At 39.5% G+C, this 16,499-nt stretch overlaps 1 protein-coding gene across 1 annotated transcript in view; it reads left to right on the top strand.

Annotated features, from left to right (window-relative positions):
* Window positions 1–14,300: 14,300 nt before the first annotated feature.
* The window catches only part of LOC118330380 (transient receptor potential cation channel subfamily M member 1), an 18,040-nt gene continuing 15,841 nt past the window's right edge, over window positions 14,301–16,499 (top strand). Inside the window, exon 1 of the mRNA XM_035664878.1 lies at window positions 14,301–14,372. Coding sequence (XP_035520771.1) covers window positions 14,301–14,372 — 72 coding nt within the window. The remainder of the gene's footprint in view (window positions 14,373–16,499) is intronic.

The raw sequence follows: 16,499 nt of genomic DNA, 5'->3' as shown, positions 1-16,499 counted from the left end.
TGTTATGAATTAGCGCTATACAAATAAAATTGAATTTAATTGAATGTTCCCCTATCAATGGCTCTAGATTAAAGGTTTAAAGGTTCAAAGTTAAGGAATCACTGTTAGTATGGCTAAAAGTCATTCTAAATGCAACTCAACTCATAAACCCAGATAATTTATTGACTAAGAGCTTCCTTGTGGGTTTCCTTTTGTGCTGAAGTTGCAAGGGCAGTCCAACAAACTTCCCTCAAACAAAAATGAACCAGTTCTTACCAGAACTTGAGAAGTAATAATAAAGTATTATAGTGCAGATCTAGTCCTTCTGGAAATGTCTTGTGTATTATCTGTAATTTAATTAGAGGATAATAATACAAATCAGAGACACCAATTCGCTGATTAAAAAAAGCCCAAGTTATTTGAGTGGTAAGAACTGATACAAAATATAGACGTTACTTATGAGTAATCGCTCTTCTTTGTTGTTGTCCTACAAAGCTTACTCATCTTTAGTGACACAACATTTGGGCCCCATGACTAATGATGACAAAACAGGCTGCGATTTCACCTGTGTAGAAGAAAAGAGGATTAGTTCAACAGAAGACGTAAAGACCAAGAGTAAACAGCGAACACCCATACACCTTCTGAGTTTCTCTGCAACAAAGTGAATAACATATGTTGATGATTCACTAGGCCACAGGTGAAATATTGTTCCTTTGACTGAAGAAGGAAAAAGAACACCAGATCAGGTACAGCAGGAATGATTGCGCTTATCACGTGAGGTCAAATGAGTCAGTCAGGTGTAGCCGTAAACAAGTCCAAACTGCATGTTATTGTAACAAAGTGTGACCTGGCTGCTGTCTAGCAGGATATACTTGTTAATACTTGTTACTGTGATTATTGGGTCCTCATCCCCATAGACACAGAGTGCAAACATGAGATTGAAGTGAAACTGTTAAAGCCAATTACCTGGCACATTGATAAGATCACATGTTCCTGCTCCTGTTCCATGCTATTCTCAAAAATCATCTGATTTTATTCAGTCACGATTTGTTGAATTATTTGATTGTTTGATATTTGGTTTTAGCTCAAAAAGGACAAGGTGTTCTTGTTTAGGTAAGTGATAGCATCTTTCATAGATAAGATGGACCATATGACGCCGTGGATATGAACTTTCCCATTTTTGTTAGATTACTACTTTCAGAAAAAGTGCAGTTTGCTGATCAACTTATTATTGAGTTTTGATTTTGTGAAGTCCATCAACAATATGTTGAGTGGACAAGTGGACATTTTAGGCAATACATTATGGCCTTTTGTGCTGGGAGTTACATGCGAAGATCAATACAGTTCTTATGTCTGCATGGCAAAGTGGGAAACAGCCAGCCTGTCTAAGTCCACAAGTAACAGGTACACATATACTTAGCTTGTTTGTTTAACCTGGACAAAAACTGTGTAATACACGTGTGATTTTACGTGGGGTTATGTCTAGGACAGTGTCTTATCCAGGACACCAGGATTTCGAGAAATAGTCAGTCACATGACTTCCAGGAAAATCACAATGCCAAATATACATAGATTAAACAAACAGATTTGATACAGTGAGTTATAGAGGTGCTGGTAGGTGGATTTTGTTACCTTTGGACGGAGCTAAGTTAGCTGTTGCCCCTTGCTTTAAGTCTTCATGCTAAAGCTAATCTGTGCATATTTTACAGCCAAATATGAGATTGGCATTGATCTTCTCATCTAACTCTTGGCAAGGAAGCGGATAAGTGTATTTCCCAAAATGTTCCTTTAAGTAATTATAACTAAATCCTCTATTGCCTTCGGCAGCTATGAATGTAAAATGTGAAAATGTTCACATTAACAAGTGCAAATGATCATATGTGCAGCACACAGATGTTCTTTAAAAGCAATGTCAGAACCACTTGCACAGTCATGTATATGCATACCTGTACAACCTGTTCATGTGAAGGAGCCATATATAAAGAAAATTCTACAGTGACCTGCATAGATGTGTGCAGTTAAGATAACATGTGGATTAACCTACAAAAGCAGTCGAGGACGGTTTAAATAGATGGTGTCATGCCGGTGTCCTTCAGCAAGAACTAAGAAGGAAGACAAGGAAGCATTGTAAAGTCTGATTGCACAAAAGAGCACTCAGGGTGCTCCGTGAGGCACCTTACAGGAAGGAGGTGGAGGCTGAAATGGGTGGTGGTGGTGGTGTGTGTGTGTGGNNGTGTGGGGGGGGGGGTTGCTGCATCAGTTCACAGAAGGGTGGGAGGTGTTGTTTAAGATGGAATTCAGTTTGGTCGTCATCCTCCCTGCGCCTGTGCCTCCAGGCTGTCCATGTTCAGCCACACAACAGAGGCAGCCTTTTTCACCAGTATGTTAATACGGCCTGCCTCCCCCGCCTTGGTGCTGCCTACCCGGCACCCCACCACAGAGCAGACTGCTGCCCAACACTCATTGATAGAACATTTTGAATTGTCTGTTGCATAATTCATTAGAAGAGCATTTTCAAGACAACTGCTCCCGTCCTATGACGTGAAAGTGACAACCATCATGCATGTGGAGCTGAGTTCATAATCACAAGCTGAAACTGACGTCACTCACTTGACCCAAGGCTGACGCTGAGCCACGACTATGTACTTCTATCATTGTTCCTTCACATCACAGCATGGCGGCTTTGTCCGTGCCACACAATACAGCTCAAAAGAGCAAAGTGAAGCGGACACAGTTTTGTTTTCGCACCCATTTGCTGGTCAGTAGTGGCCCCATTCAGAATGCATTGATCAGTGCAGTGGCCTGGGAGGGAGGTGCCTCGCGGGCACTGGTAAAGGGACCTGACTATGAAATACACCATTCAGCTTGGTGGTGAGTCCGCGGGCGCTGCATTCACTCGCCGTGCTGATGCTGAAGAGATGAGGGTCTCCTTTCTAAGGCCATTCAACTGAGGCACTTATATGGCAGGTCATCCAACGAGGAATAAAGCTCCACCATGCTCAATACAATAAAAATACACTGAGACATTGTGATCATAAACACACTATATTAACTTGATGAAAAACCTTAGGGCTTCAAATTACTTTGACGTTTAATCATCTAGTCAATAAAATGCCATAAAATAGTATTGAATCCCCCATTATAATTTCCCAGAGCCCAAATCTTCAAATCGCTTGTTTTATCTGACCAACTGTTCAAAACCTAAAAATATTATATGTACAAATAAAAGAGAAAAGCAGAAAATCTTCACACTGGAGACACAGAAATCATCATCAACTGTTTATTTGTTTGAAAAATGACTGAAACAATATGTAGAGTACCGTTAATTAGATGTGTTGATCAATTCATTGATAAAAGGATTGATTGTTTTGGCTCTAAACATGCCTCTGGTATTTAGCATCATAATAACGTTGTTTATGTTCACAGATACAGATCACCTCCCTTTGCTGTTGTCATCACAGAATAAATTCTGTAGCAATGTAAAATGACTTTCTTAAGATAGACAGAATCGAAAGCAACTTCAGTTCCTCAAAAACTACTTGGTCTGGGTATCCTGAACGCGCTTTAACATGAGTCTGTCTGCTCTTACAGCCAGACTACCAATTAGACCACTCGCTGACATAAATAAACATGCGCGCCCATGACTTTTTGTTTCTGCTTTGTACTGCACATATAAAAGTTCACCCCCCCCCCCCCCCCCAGACTTGTGCATTTCTTAGTGTTTGACCCCCATCTTTTCTTTAACTTTGGCAGATTTAGATTTTGATGGCATTAACAAAACGTGCTCCCGGTTGCGCTCGATTAAGACGGGTTTTGATCGGCCTGTAATTTGGACAGGAGCAGATCGCAGGCTGTACGCCGCCCACTTAAATTGCATGTGGTGCGGACGGAGCGAGTTGAAAAGGCAAAATAGCGAGGTTGAATTTCAAAACATACGATCTCTCCAAAAGAGCCACACTGTTACATCACATGACTCTTTTTGTGCGCTGTAAAGTCACCGAGTTCACAAGTGGGCGAGGCTCCACACTGGCTGGAGCTGGGTGCATGAACCAGGCTGACCGCGGAGATGCGACCGGCGCTTGCCGTAATGGTTGTGGTGTGTGGTGAGGTTGGGGTGGGGGGCGTGAAATTAAAAGTGAAGTTTCAGCGTCTCCTTCAACTCAAAACTTGCCGGCGTGCGATCGTTTTCCGTCGCGGTAGCCGTAACGACAACGTCTCCACTGGACGCAAGTTGTTTATCCTCGAATGACCCCAATGCTGAAGCGAGAACATCCCGTTCCTGAGATATTAATAGCTCCCCTTGCGTCACCAAACTGTGGCGGACCGCTTTGCGAGACACGCAACGGAGCCACAAACTGTGCCAGCAACACATTTTCCTCCAAAGCAAACACGGTTATAAAACAGGTAGTCATCATTCTCCAGCAGCTGTCTGCGGCAGTTACAGCCAATCTGATTGCCACTTGCAAGTGTTACACACGTTGTTATTAAGGTGGTGAGAGTTCGAGGCTCGATGACAATAACTCGCATTTTGGGGGGAGTTTGGTGTCAAACTCAAAGGGCGATTTATTTGCGTTCAGGCATAAACAGAATATGAGTCAGTCTTCCAGAAAACAAATACTGCAAAATATGTCTGCAGTGCCTTTTTGTCCAGCCCTACAGTACCACGCAGTTTTGCACCAGGAAGAGAGCCAATGTTGTTGATGAGCTGAAAGCATAGCCTACAATGCACAATAAGCCATATGTTAACTCAGTCCCTTCCCCCATTCCGTGGCCAAGTGAGGCTAGAGCTACAGAGCCTGGCCTGCATAGCTCCAGAGGGAGAGAGGGAGGGGAGAGAGGTGGGAGGAGAGTTTCTGTTGCTATGTTCTCTGGGAGTCTCCTGTCTGGAGGATCTATGGGCAGGCTGATTTTGAGGGCTGACATGGCAATGTTGTATGTAGGTCAGCAACAGTAAAACAAGTCAGGCGGCCCCAAAAGCACACTGGAGGAAAAGTGTGCTCGTGCAGTGCCTGTGCTGTACTGTTCTTTATATGTTAGGCTAAAAAAAAGTATGTGTGCCCAGTCATATGGGTGGTGCTTGTGTTAAACCTGACACTTTCTTATTTCATCCTTTCCACAGAGTGAGTGCAAAGCTCCGCCACACCTGCATCCACAAGCACAAGAGTTGAGGCGTCCAGCCCTGGATGATGCATGTTTTCAGGCGCCAAACAAAACATCCCGTGGAATCACTGAAATTATGTCCATGTGTGAAGTCGTAGCGTTGCAAAATCTCCGTAAGGAATAAAAAACCAAAAGTTGAAATAAACACTTGCAGCTCAAGATCCACTTGCTTGCCTTTTCTGGAGCTTTTGACTGTATCACACGGCCCTCATCAGTGGAGAGAGTTAGTTGCCATCAAAATGTACATGTTCGAACTTGGCGTGATAGTTTTCCATGTTGGCTTAGAAGTTGACAGTTCATTCTTCACCACATGCACAAAAACAAACTCAATCTGCTGATGAAGAGCATGCGGTGAAAGTAAATCGACCCTGAGTCAAGATTGTTATGGCTCTGCTATTTTCAAGGTCAAAAATCAACAGAGCTTAAAGAGTTAATTAACTGCTTGTGTCCTGACTTTATTTAACCCACAAAAAAAAACAAAAAAAAACAGGGAACTGCAGATTTGGTGTGACTGGTCATAAATCTCTTTTATGATCCCTTTTATGAAGCTTTGGCTGCTTCGTGCAGACTCAAGGTACAGTACACGCTTTGCTGCAGGGAGTTTCAGTACTAGGCTACGTCAGCAACCCTACTTCCTGTGAGTGTGAGGAAACAGTTTGTTTTTAAGGGAAACGATTTGATTTGCGCAGATGACAAAACCTCAACAGAAACATACAGACGAAAAAGCTTCAGTGAAACTTCTTGGATTGCAGGTTTTGGGAGTTAGAAGAATGTTGCTTGTATTCAAAACCCAGAATAACTCTGGATCCTGATAAAATTCCTTGGCTTTCGAATGCTGCCTGAATGTGCAACATGTGCTTGAATGATGACTTAGTATGGTTTAAAAGGTTAATGAACACCAAGAGGACACGACTTGATGTGATTTAGTGACTCAATAGTCATTGGCCTTATTTAAATGAACTGCATTTCACATCTTTGAATTTCATTTCAGGTCCTACATTCACATCTATAAATGAAGAGGTTTTCTTAACAGTACATATCTAGAATGAAGAAGCTACAGTAAAATGCCTACAAACTGGCTACTCCTAACTAAATTCAATGATTTAAGTATTTAGCCTCACTCAGCTCAGGTCTTTAAAGATTTGTCTGCTCCCGCAGCCCCAACCGATTACCTTGCTGCTGTTTGCTTAGTCTCCCATCACCATCTGTGTTTCAGATCATCCACAGCAGTTGTAATTACAGTCACAGGCAAGAGCCCATAGATAATGACAATGCTGCTATGATCAGCAGGATTAGACGGGTGCTTGTCGACTTGGGCTTTTATGGTCTGTAACACACTCTGGACAATCACTGAGGAGATGAGAACCTCACTGACTCTTTGTCTTCTGCTCAAATACACGGACAAACAGGTGTTTCTTTTCCATGTTACAGTTGTAGAGCTTTGTCTTGTCACAGACACATAAACACTATGATTAGTTTTGCAATTTATTTATATTTGGTGATCATAGTTTTGAAATTGCTTGCATGTATTCGCACAATTCGCGCACGTCTTGAGTTTGAGTTGTCAATATATGATTGTAATTATTTACTAGGTTAATGAGACCAATTTCAAGTGTTGAACAATGTGTGCATAGTCTGCACAGGGTATCTATACAACTGGTTTATAAATTTAAATAAAATGTAAATGTTTTGTCCAATCATTAGTAAGGCCCAGAACTAAACTGATAGTGTGATGTTCATTTCCTCCAACTCTTTTGTATTGTGGGCTGTAATACATATGGCATTGCTTATGGAGCTTAAGACTTAAGACTGAAGTTCAACTACAGCTTTAAACCACATTAATTTGTGTCCGTGGGATGAATGTTATCTACAGCTTTTGGTTTAGACACATCAAAAAAGCTTTATTAACTACAGATAAAGTTTATTTAATAATAAGAATAATCCGGGTTGGTAATAATTATTAACCCACATCCATGTGTTGCGGTAAAGTATTTAGCATATAAATGTCTAGATCTTGATGTTTCAGTCAGCTGAGACTGGAGTTCATGGCTTTCTCAAATGGTATGTTTAATGTATGACCCAGTCATACAAACATCTATCTGGATTATACAGAGCTAGCATGGCATTAACAGCAGCCTGTGGCTCAGATGAAGCACTGAAAGTATTGACTCCTTTCGGCTCGTAACGTTCAGTAATCCCGCTCACAGCAGCTCTATGGCTGCAGAGGTAATCAAACAAGCTCAGCAATGACTATTGATTTTGCTTGTTTACTTCTGAATCTGACATTTATTTACATGTATTATACTGTGGTCATGGTCTGTCTGACACAAAGACAACTGTATCATGTAGCTTCAGTTCCTGGTGCGAAAGTGTTGATCAGCAGTTCTTGTGCTTTTTGTCTGTCTAGTTGTCTGTTCCCGTCTCAAATCTCTGGACGGTTACTGGAGGGCAACTCTATCTTTGATCTAATTCAAGACAGTCCCTTAAAAGGTCAGGAAAAGTGTGGGGGCAAGGAGGGCTTTTGAGTGTAAATCCTACATCTGGTTGTTTGGTTGTTGGACGATAAGTTGATTCTGGAAGTTTACGCAGCTGAGCGCAGGACTCAACACCCCCCTCTCCAGTGAGAAAGCTCAGCTTCACAGCTACATGGGAAATGCTTATGTGGCCCCCCCTCCCCGACAGCACAGACACTGCAATCACAAACACGGAGGCTTATGAAACTCCTCTGATCAAAGCAAGGAGCCACCGTTCAGTTCACAATGAAATACTGTGAAATGGAGTAACTTCCTGCAGGTCAAGAAAGCTGCTGTTTTACAGCCCCACTGCAGCATATGGATTCTCTGTTAACCTTTGTGTGGGCCCCAGGTCAATCTTGGAAATGACTTATGCCAACATGTACTCACTGAGGAGCAGAATAGATTATGTACACTGGCCGGCCGTTTAGCTGCAGCAAGCAGGATATTCATGGAATGCGTCTTTCCTGGGAGACTGGTTTCCAGGAACAGTTTTGCTCTGCTGGCGTGCAATGAGCCAGACCTCCAGCAAAAGCAGACAGCTGGGTGTCCAAAAGCTTGCCCTGTTGTTCACCAGTCAACTTGTTAGCTACAAGCATGCCTGTAGTCTGCCACGCCTTCTTCCCGTCTACTTCCTTAAAATCCATTTTATGCTGACAGCAAAGTACAGAGTGCCCACTCCTAAACCTATACAAAATACAAAAAACAAATCTTGTCATCAGTGTTACCATAACCTTCAGGAAGACCTATGGCTCAACAGCAATTATGCAATTTTACCCATCACAACATTCTGGCTCTTCTCATTCTGTAAACATCCTTTTCCTGACATTGGTGAACTCCACTGAGACTCCAGCTCCTACAGGGGGGCTTCTTCCTTTCATATCATTCACACACACACACACACACACACACACACACATATCATTTACATTACCTGCTCATTAAAACAGGTTTGAAGAACGCAATTATTATTTTGACAAGAAGAACACATGTCATTTTTTACCCTAAGAAGAGTTAAGAGCTCAACAAGAGTTTCTGGCTCTTGGATGTAAAACTATGATATCTACTGTTTAGACAGACTTGAAATAGTAATAGAGTCTGTTTATGTTATATACAGTATAAAGAGCCAGAAGGTATGTATTATGTACTGTGTAAAAGAAAACAATATGATTGGTTCCAATCATTTACTTAAATAGTAACGTATTAGTACAAAAAATCTCAAAATATTCCATAACAAGTAAAAGTCCTGTGTTGCTCACCTGGTAGAAGGTGCGTTCCAAGTACCTGCTGAGTCAGGCTGAGTCCTAATTCAGCCTGTGGCCTTTTGCTGCAGGTCACCCCCCGTCTATCTCCACCTGTCTTTATCTTGCATTCAAAAAGCAAAGTGTTATCAGCACAATGTACTTCTATTGCAGAAAATGGCTTCTGTGGTTGATATATTATTATTTAATATGACGTCATTAGATTGTGGTGTATCAGTGTGTAAGTAACATTTCAGTGTTGTAGCTGGCTGACCATACTCTGCGGAGTTTTCCTCTAAAGGTGAGCCAGGCTGTATCTCCTCTGATGACCCTGGCCTACACTCCACCTAGAGGCACCCTGGAACATAACATTGGTAAAAGGGTCCACAAACAAACACAGATGGTTGAACAATTAAGAAAAAATATTCATCAAAAAAGATGTTCAATAAATGTTAATAAATGTTCAATCAAACGCAAGAAACACAGATACTATTTAAGACCTTTGTAAGACCTCAGCATGCAGAAATATGGATAATTTATACAGTATACCCAAAAAATAAACATGTGTAAAATGTAGAGAATGATTTCTAGTTAAATGTCTTCAAAAATAAAGCATATATATATATTCTCAACAACCACAGCTAAATGGTGGCTTATATCAGCAGCTTATAATACAAAGTTGTTTTTGATTGATATCCATGACTCGGTTCCACACCTCTTATATCTTTTGTTGGATTTATGACATACAAATCAAGTCTTTACTGTGTCATGCCTAATAAGTGGTTATTATGTGGGGAGCTCAGGGTGCTTCTATGGACATGCAGAGGGAACATGTCCTAACACGAACCACTCATAACAAACCACTAAAGACCATTTCCTGCCCTTAAGTTCAGGCAGTGTGTTTGGTCTGCCAAGAGAGACGAAATGTCAGCACTCACACATAATCTTTGTGTCATGTTATCGCCCTCTACACGTGTAATGTATTGTTTTTAATCTATTTGTCCAACTGTGTGCGTGTTATTATCAGCTGAGTGTGTTTACACTCCTCTGTGGTACTGAGGGACTTAACACACCTGGAGCACCAAGGTCTCAGGTGAGGGTGTAGTCTCATTTCCTTAGCAACCAAGAGAAACACTGGCAGAGTCAAAAACACACAACTTTTATTGTTTTCCGTCGGTCACTGCTGATCACCTTGATAAAAACCAGCGCGCACACAAACAAAAGCAGACATAGATGCTTTTGTTTGCTGTTTTTCACCCGCAGGTTTCTGCAGTACTCGTGTTCCGTATATTTAAATGTTTGGGTTTCCTTGCCAGGGGTGGTGCCTCTAACAACTTTACAGGAACAAAGAAGGGCTTCCACACAACAGTAGACGTGCACAAAGTGAAACACTTCCTTGAACGGTGTCCCCTTCCACAGTATCACCTGTGGAAGTAATTTCACCCTAACCTGCTTTCCAGCTGTTGGCTTTATCCCATCTGGCTTAAGTGATGACATTAGTCACACCAGACATTTACAAATTATCAGGTAAAACCAACTGAGAGTAAATTGAGCTTGATGCAAAGCAGGAGTCTCAAATAAAAATGTAGAGTGTTTGTGTTGAGTATACACTTGTGGTTCTGGCTGTACTGATGGAAATGACATACAGATAACCTCTGAGACAACCTGATAGAATTTGAGCACAGAGTGTTTTTTATAACCACTGGTTAGAGATGTGTGATAAAGTCTGTGGCCATACAAGATGTCAGAACGCCCTCTTGTGGTTGAAATATGAAACTTCCTACTCTAATGACACCTGTTCCCACAGAGATTTGTTTCAAGTAGTCAGTTTGTAGAACATTGTGTACTATTGCTGTTAGATTAATCCTAGCAGAGATTGCATTTAGAGGTCCAGTGTGTAACATTTAGGAGGATCTATTTTCCAAAATGGAATTAATATTAATGGTATGGTATGTTTCAATTACTCTATAATCACCTGAACATAAGAATCTTTGTGTTTTCATTACCTTAAAATTGGCTATCTTTATCTACAGGCGGTGTGGGTCGCCTTATATGGAGTCTGCCATGTTGAACTGCCATCTTTCTTAGCCCAGAATGGACAAATCCAAACACTGGCTCTATTTTTTAATTTTTCGTGGCCACTGTAGTTTCTCCTACACACTTCACAGCACATTCTTATTGCCAGTCGGTCAAATACAGATGCCAGCGGTGTTCAGTTAGTTGCAATCTGCAGCTTCACCGTTAATCCCACTAAATCCCACACATTGTACTTTTAACATACATAAAGCTGTTACATCAATTTTGACTTTGACTTTATACGGCATAATTTAGACACTACGGTGATCTATCTTCTGACTACTGACTGCAAGGCAATCACCTGCTCTGTTGTTAGATTTGTAAAAAGATATTATTTTGACATCCTATTATCCTATTTTTGTGAGCTCCAGTATCTCCTGCTCTCAAATGGCTAAATTTGTAAACAAATTGGCCAGTGTCACCTGTATAAAACCAACATAATAAAAAATCCTACCAACTACCAACCACATTTGCAGTAATGTAATGTTCTTATAAAGTACAGTGTGGCTCATTAAATTAAGATAAGATATAATATACTGCTACATTTTCTTTTCATTTGTATCACTTGACAGAAAATTCCTCTCCAGACATACTTAGAAGGCTCTTTGCAATCATTATATAGGCTATTAAAATTATATTACAAAAGCCACTGTTCATGCATTCAACAATAAAGCCAACAGACCCCTAAAACTGATAAAATTACACAAGAAAACAATAAAAACAATAAAAGACAGTAAAAAACAAAATATTTTTAACACACACTTTTAAGTTTTTAGTTTGTCGTCATCTAGTTATTTTGTTTTTTGTTATTCCATTTTAATATAAAATTAGAAAAGGAGTATGTTCTCTGTGCATCTATGTCTGGAACATTTAAATCAAAGAGGCTACATTTCTATCTAAAAAAATCAATTCAGCACTTGTTGATTTATGCTCAGTTTAATTCAAATGTTCAGTTCTATCTGCCTGTCTTCGGCTTCATTTTCATTGATAGTTTATCTGTTTTTGATCTTTGCACATCGTCCTACAATTCCCAGTCATGTTTTACTTGCTTGCTTCTCCTCCATTCAGCGCTCTACCTCCTTCTGAAGACAAATAATCTCCTCCACTGATACATGCAAAGCCACTAACAGATGATAAAGCTCATTTGTGTCTGCTTACTAGGACAAATTACGCATTATCCATTCTTAGAGGCAGGCAACACCGAGAGACACATGGCTAGAATAAAGTAGGAATGAAAAAAAAGTCATTCATTCATGGACCTATTTTATCACTCTCTGCCAAGGCTGAGATAAAAACCAACGGAAATCAACTCCAACTTTCTTCCCTGATCAAAGCAGGTAAGGCTGTAGGTTGATCAGTTAAGAACAGCATCGTAGATTCGTCGTGATTTCATACTGTGGATTAGTAGAATCGTTATCTCTTTGCTGCACTTATGGTTCTGCTGCAGTTTAATTTGTTTCAGTGTGTTTCTGTGAGCTTCCATTTCAGTACAGGAGGATTTTGTTTATCCTCATAAACCCCACTGGAGGGTCATTCATTAAAAACTCACCCTTTGCAGCCAACTTTTGTTCACATCCATAGAACTATTCTCAAATTTCATGGATTATCCAAAAGATTATAAAAAATATGAAATATGTCACACTATATTTGGGGGAAATATAAAATTAGGCAAAAGACATAGCTTTAAATGTGAGTCTTAAATCTGAATATCTTACTTACTTTCAATCTATCATCATATGCTGTGATTTTAATTAAGGGCTGGAATAAATTGATATACTGTGGAATAAAATTCCATTTTGTCTAACCTTAAGGGTAAATTAAAGGAGAAACTGGATGTAAGGGGTTATGTTTAAGGGGTTGTGTCAGTTTATTTTATTGTAAAGCAAATATCTGTTGAAAAGGCTGCTATAGACTATAATCATGCTTCCTGTTGCTGTGTATTTTCCACTATATGTTTCCATGGTATGTTTGAGTATTGTTCTAGGGACCTTGTTGCCTTAAAAAAGGTCAGTTTGCAGGGATCAAATTTAATTACATCACTTACTTTTCCACCTTATAACAGTTCCACTTAGTATCCAGTAGAGGGAGTTGCTGAATATCTAATTTGTCTGTCTAAACTGGACTAAAACTTGAATCTTTTTCCATCTGAGGCTCAGATGTGTTGTCATTTGATTGGAAGAAAGAATCTTCATAAAAGCAACATCCTGTAATAGCTCTGCTAAACAGTTTAGATTCTTATGTTTAGAAGTTGAGGCACTTAAACATCATATTCTCTGTTTAGCTAAACATTCAGTAGAAATAATGAGTTATAATGACATTGCATAACAGGTTTCAGTTGGTCTGGTATTCAGCATTAAAGTAATAGTAAATAAATTGCTGGTTTAAGGTTTAATTTTTTTTATATTCCAAGCTCTGTTAAATAATTGCTCTTATTCATCAGGGAGGGCCAAATGCAATGTGGTATTAAGCCTTAATAGTTTTAGTTTCCATAATTTTTGTTGGTATTATACAATAGGTCAAACTCTTAACAATACTTAACAAGCTGCTCTAAATCTGTGTTGTGAGACTACTTTATGTGAAATAAAAGTACATTTAAAATGTTCTCATCAAATGGAAATGAGAGATTAAATACACCGTGCATTATATTCTTCTATATTCTAACAAAATTAGAATAGCCAATGGAGCATTTTCCTTCATAACACAGATCAGAGTTCATTTTGAATGACTTTAACATCATGGTAGGTAGAAGGTGTGCAGTATGTGTGCATACTTTTCTGTTTGCACCCTGATGTAACACTCCTGTCTTTCCTGTCAGACACACTGAGCCTCATCTGGTGGGACAACCTTTGGCTTTCAGCCGGCTAACTTTAGCCTCACAGCTTGCATGGTTTCTCTAAGCCTTTTTTGGGGTTGTGGTGTGCCAAAGTAGATTTACCTTCAATAACCATTTATTAAATCTCTATCCATTAGACTCTGAGGCTCCATAAGAGCCGGCTGCATTAAGCCTGATTAAGGGATGCCCGGCAGAGGAAAAGGGTCTATGTGTCAAGTGTGTCATCGAGTGATTTATATCCCTGGCTGGGATCTCTGTCTTGTCAGTTGGGAGAAAGCTGCAGAGAGGAGAGAGAAGCACTGAAACCTTTTAATGATGTGAAACTTTGATCATTTTTTTAAAAGTGTGAATCCCAGAGGTTGCTGCCATGCCGTGGTTCTGTAGTGGGTATCTACGGTTTCTGTTCTAGTGTTAATGTTGCTGCTGAACCCTGACTTGTCACCAGTTTCTAAGGATCACTTTCTTAAGTCAGTTTGACTTAAATTTTAAATCTTCAACATGGACAACAAGGGCCAGAGTGGCACCTTTAAACGGCCCTCCTTGAAACGCTCCGCATCTGGCTCACAGAAGGTAAGATGAAGCCTGCTCTGTCGCATTCAACAGGTGATTCTGTATTACCTTACTGAGTTGGCTCTAACCTGGAGTGGTTTTACTTGTCTTGGAAAAAACTGTGCTATGATGTTTTGATGTTTCACTTGAAATATATGTATGGCATTTATTTTAAAAGCAAATGTTCAGTGTTCTAAAATATATATATATATAAATGAATGACAAGTGCACTTTATCTTAGTTTTTTATTGTTTAGTTTTTCTTTACTTTTTGAATCCAGAAGCTCTGAGAATAACTTGTGTTGCAGGGCATGTCACATGGAACCATTACTATGAGCTGGACAGAGTCTACATTGGTTCCTAACCAATCATTTCAGAGCCCTTTGTCCGGCATAATGGCATGCACCATTCAGGACTGCTGGTCGTATATGTGGTGTGCACATGGTCTGCACTCCGAGCCCTGCAAACTTACTGCTAAGTGGTGTTGAAGCTGAGCAGGCTTCAAGAGCCGCTCACTCCAGCACTGCAGTTTAATCCTTCATAATGGCCCAGTATGGATGACCACGGCCATGACAGATTAAGGACTTTTATATCTTTCTAAAGTCTGCTTTCATGTGATTAACACACTCCTGTTGACATGTCCTTGAAAGCGAGAAAGATGCGATATTTTTTTTTACATACACACATGCTTCTGCTCCCAATCCATCACACAGTGTATGCTTGGATTAGAGCTCACACACAACTAACTGTGTTGCTTTTGTAGATTCATAAAAGCACAGAACAGTGGTGTTATTTTGAAGAAGACAAAGAAAAAATACTTTATTTAAATAGTTTAAGATAAAGGTATTAATAAACATAAACATCTTTTAAAAATATTCTCAATAAAAAGAGATGAAGATGAAAAATAAACAGTGATATAAAGCATTTTAAGTTAATCCTTTATAGATTACATATAGTCCATATTCATCTTCACCATCAAAATGTTCCACTTAATACGCATATTTTAAATACTGATGAAAACTGTTCATTATATGGCTAAATCAGCCTGACTCCAGATGTATATTTCAACAGTATCTGACACTGACATCATTAAAATAATTTAGTGTGATGGGTTTCTATAAATTAGAGCGGGCATTATTTGTTGAGATTAATATTCTTTATATAATCCACAGCCTTTTATATGAGGTTTTACTCTGTAAAGCAATCGGCAATGTCATGGCTCTGAGCTGAATACCGCTACACTTTTAATGAGATCGGATATGTTGCTAAATATAAACTCATTGGCTGCACAGAGCAGACTGGAGCAATAACATTGTCCATTGTTCTCTCTCTTCTGATCATGCACTTATCATAGTCTTTAATCGTGGACTTATGTGCTTTATTCAGATGATAGGCATATACTTAATTATTTACAGTGGGTCATGGTATGAAAAATTATTTATTTTTGTATCAAAGGTATAGTAAAACAGAAATAGAGTAAAGGCAATATCTATTTGAATACTGTTTAGATGGATGACATTTAATTAGAAATGAGGGTAAAAGTATTTCTTGCTGGAAACCTTAAGGTCTTCCAACATAGAGAATATTCAGTTAAATATGTTCACATGACGTTATCTTGTGGCCATAAATGAACTCAGTGAAGAATATATCCATCTGTGGAGTTTTATCTACAGACAACACTGCTCACCAGCAAATATGCTGCCTCTACTGACCTTTTACCTAGAATTAGTAGTTGCTGCTCAATAGTTAGAAAAGAAATTGCGTGATGGATTTAAATACTTGTTGGTGAATTTTGTGCTTGGAACCCATAAACCAAATTAGATATATCAGTAAATAGTGCAAAGGAAACAAAATCAATTCAGATGTGATTTACAAATCTTATAATTTTCGCTCTGGGTTTGCAAGATCACATGACAGTGTGATGTAGACGTCAGGCTTCAGGTCAGGTGAGGGCCAACAATCCTCAAAAAGCTTTAAGGCTCATGAGCAGGATCTCGGGCTGCAGAGTCACAAGCAGGCATTTATGTGTGAAGTAAATGCCTGAGTTTGTAAAGCTTGTTAGAAATTTAGTTTAGTTTTGTACCTGAAATATAAATCAAATTAAACGGATATTATAAAAGATGTGGAAAATCGTCTTGAAGATTTAACT

Source organism: Morone saxatilis, unplaced genomic scaffold (assembly GCF_004916995.1).
Source record: "Morone saxatilis isolate NCDOM2014 unplaced genomic scaffold, NCSU_SB_2.0 Contig2, whole genome shotgun sequence".
NCBI classification, from domain to species: Eukaryota; Metazoa; Chordata; class Actinopteri; family Moronidae; genus Morone; species Morone saxatilis.
Note: the sequence above shows the minus strand (reverse complement) of the source record. Positions and strands in the feature narration are given on the sequence as shown.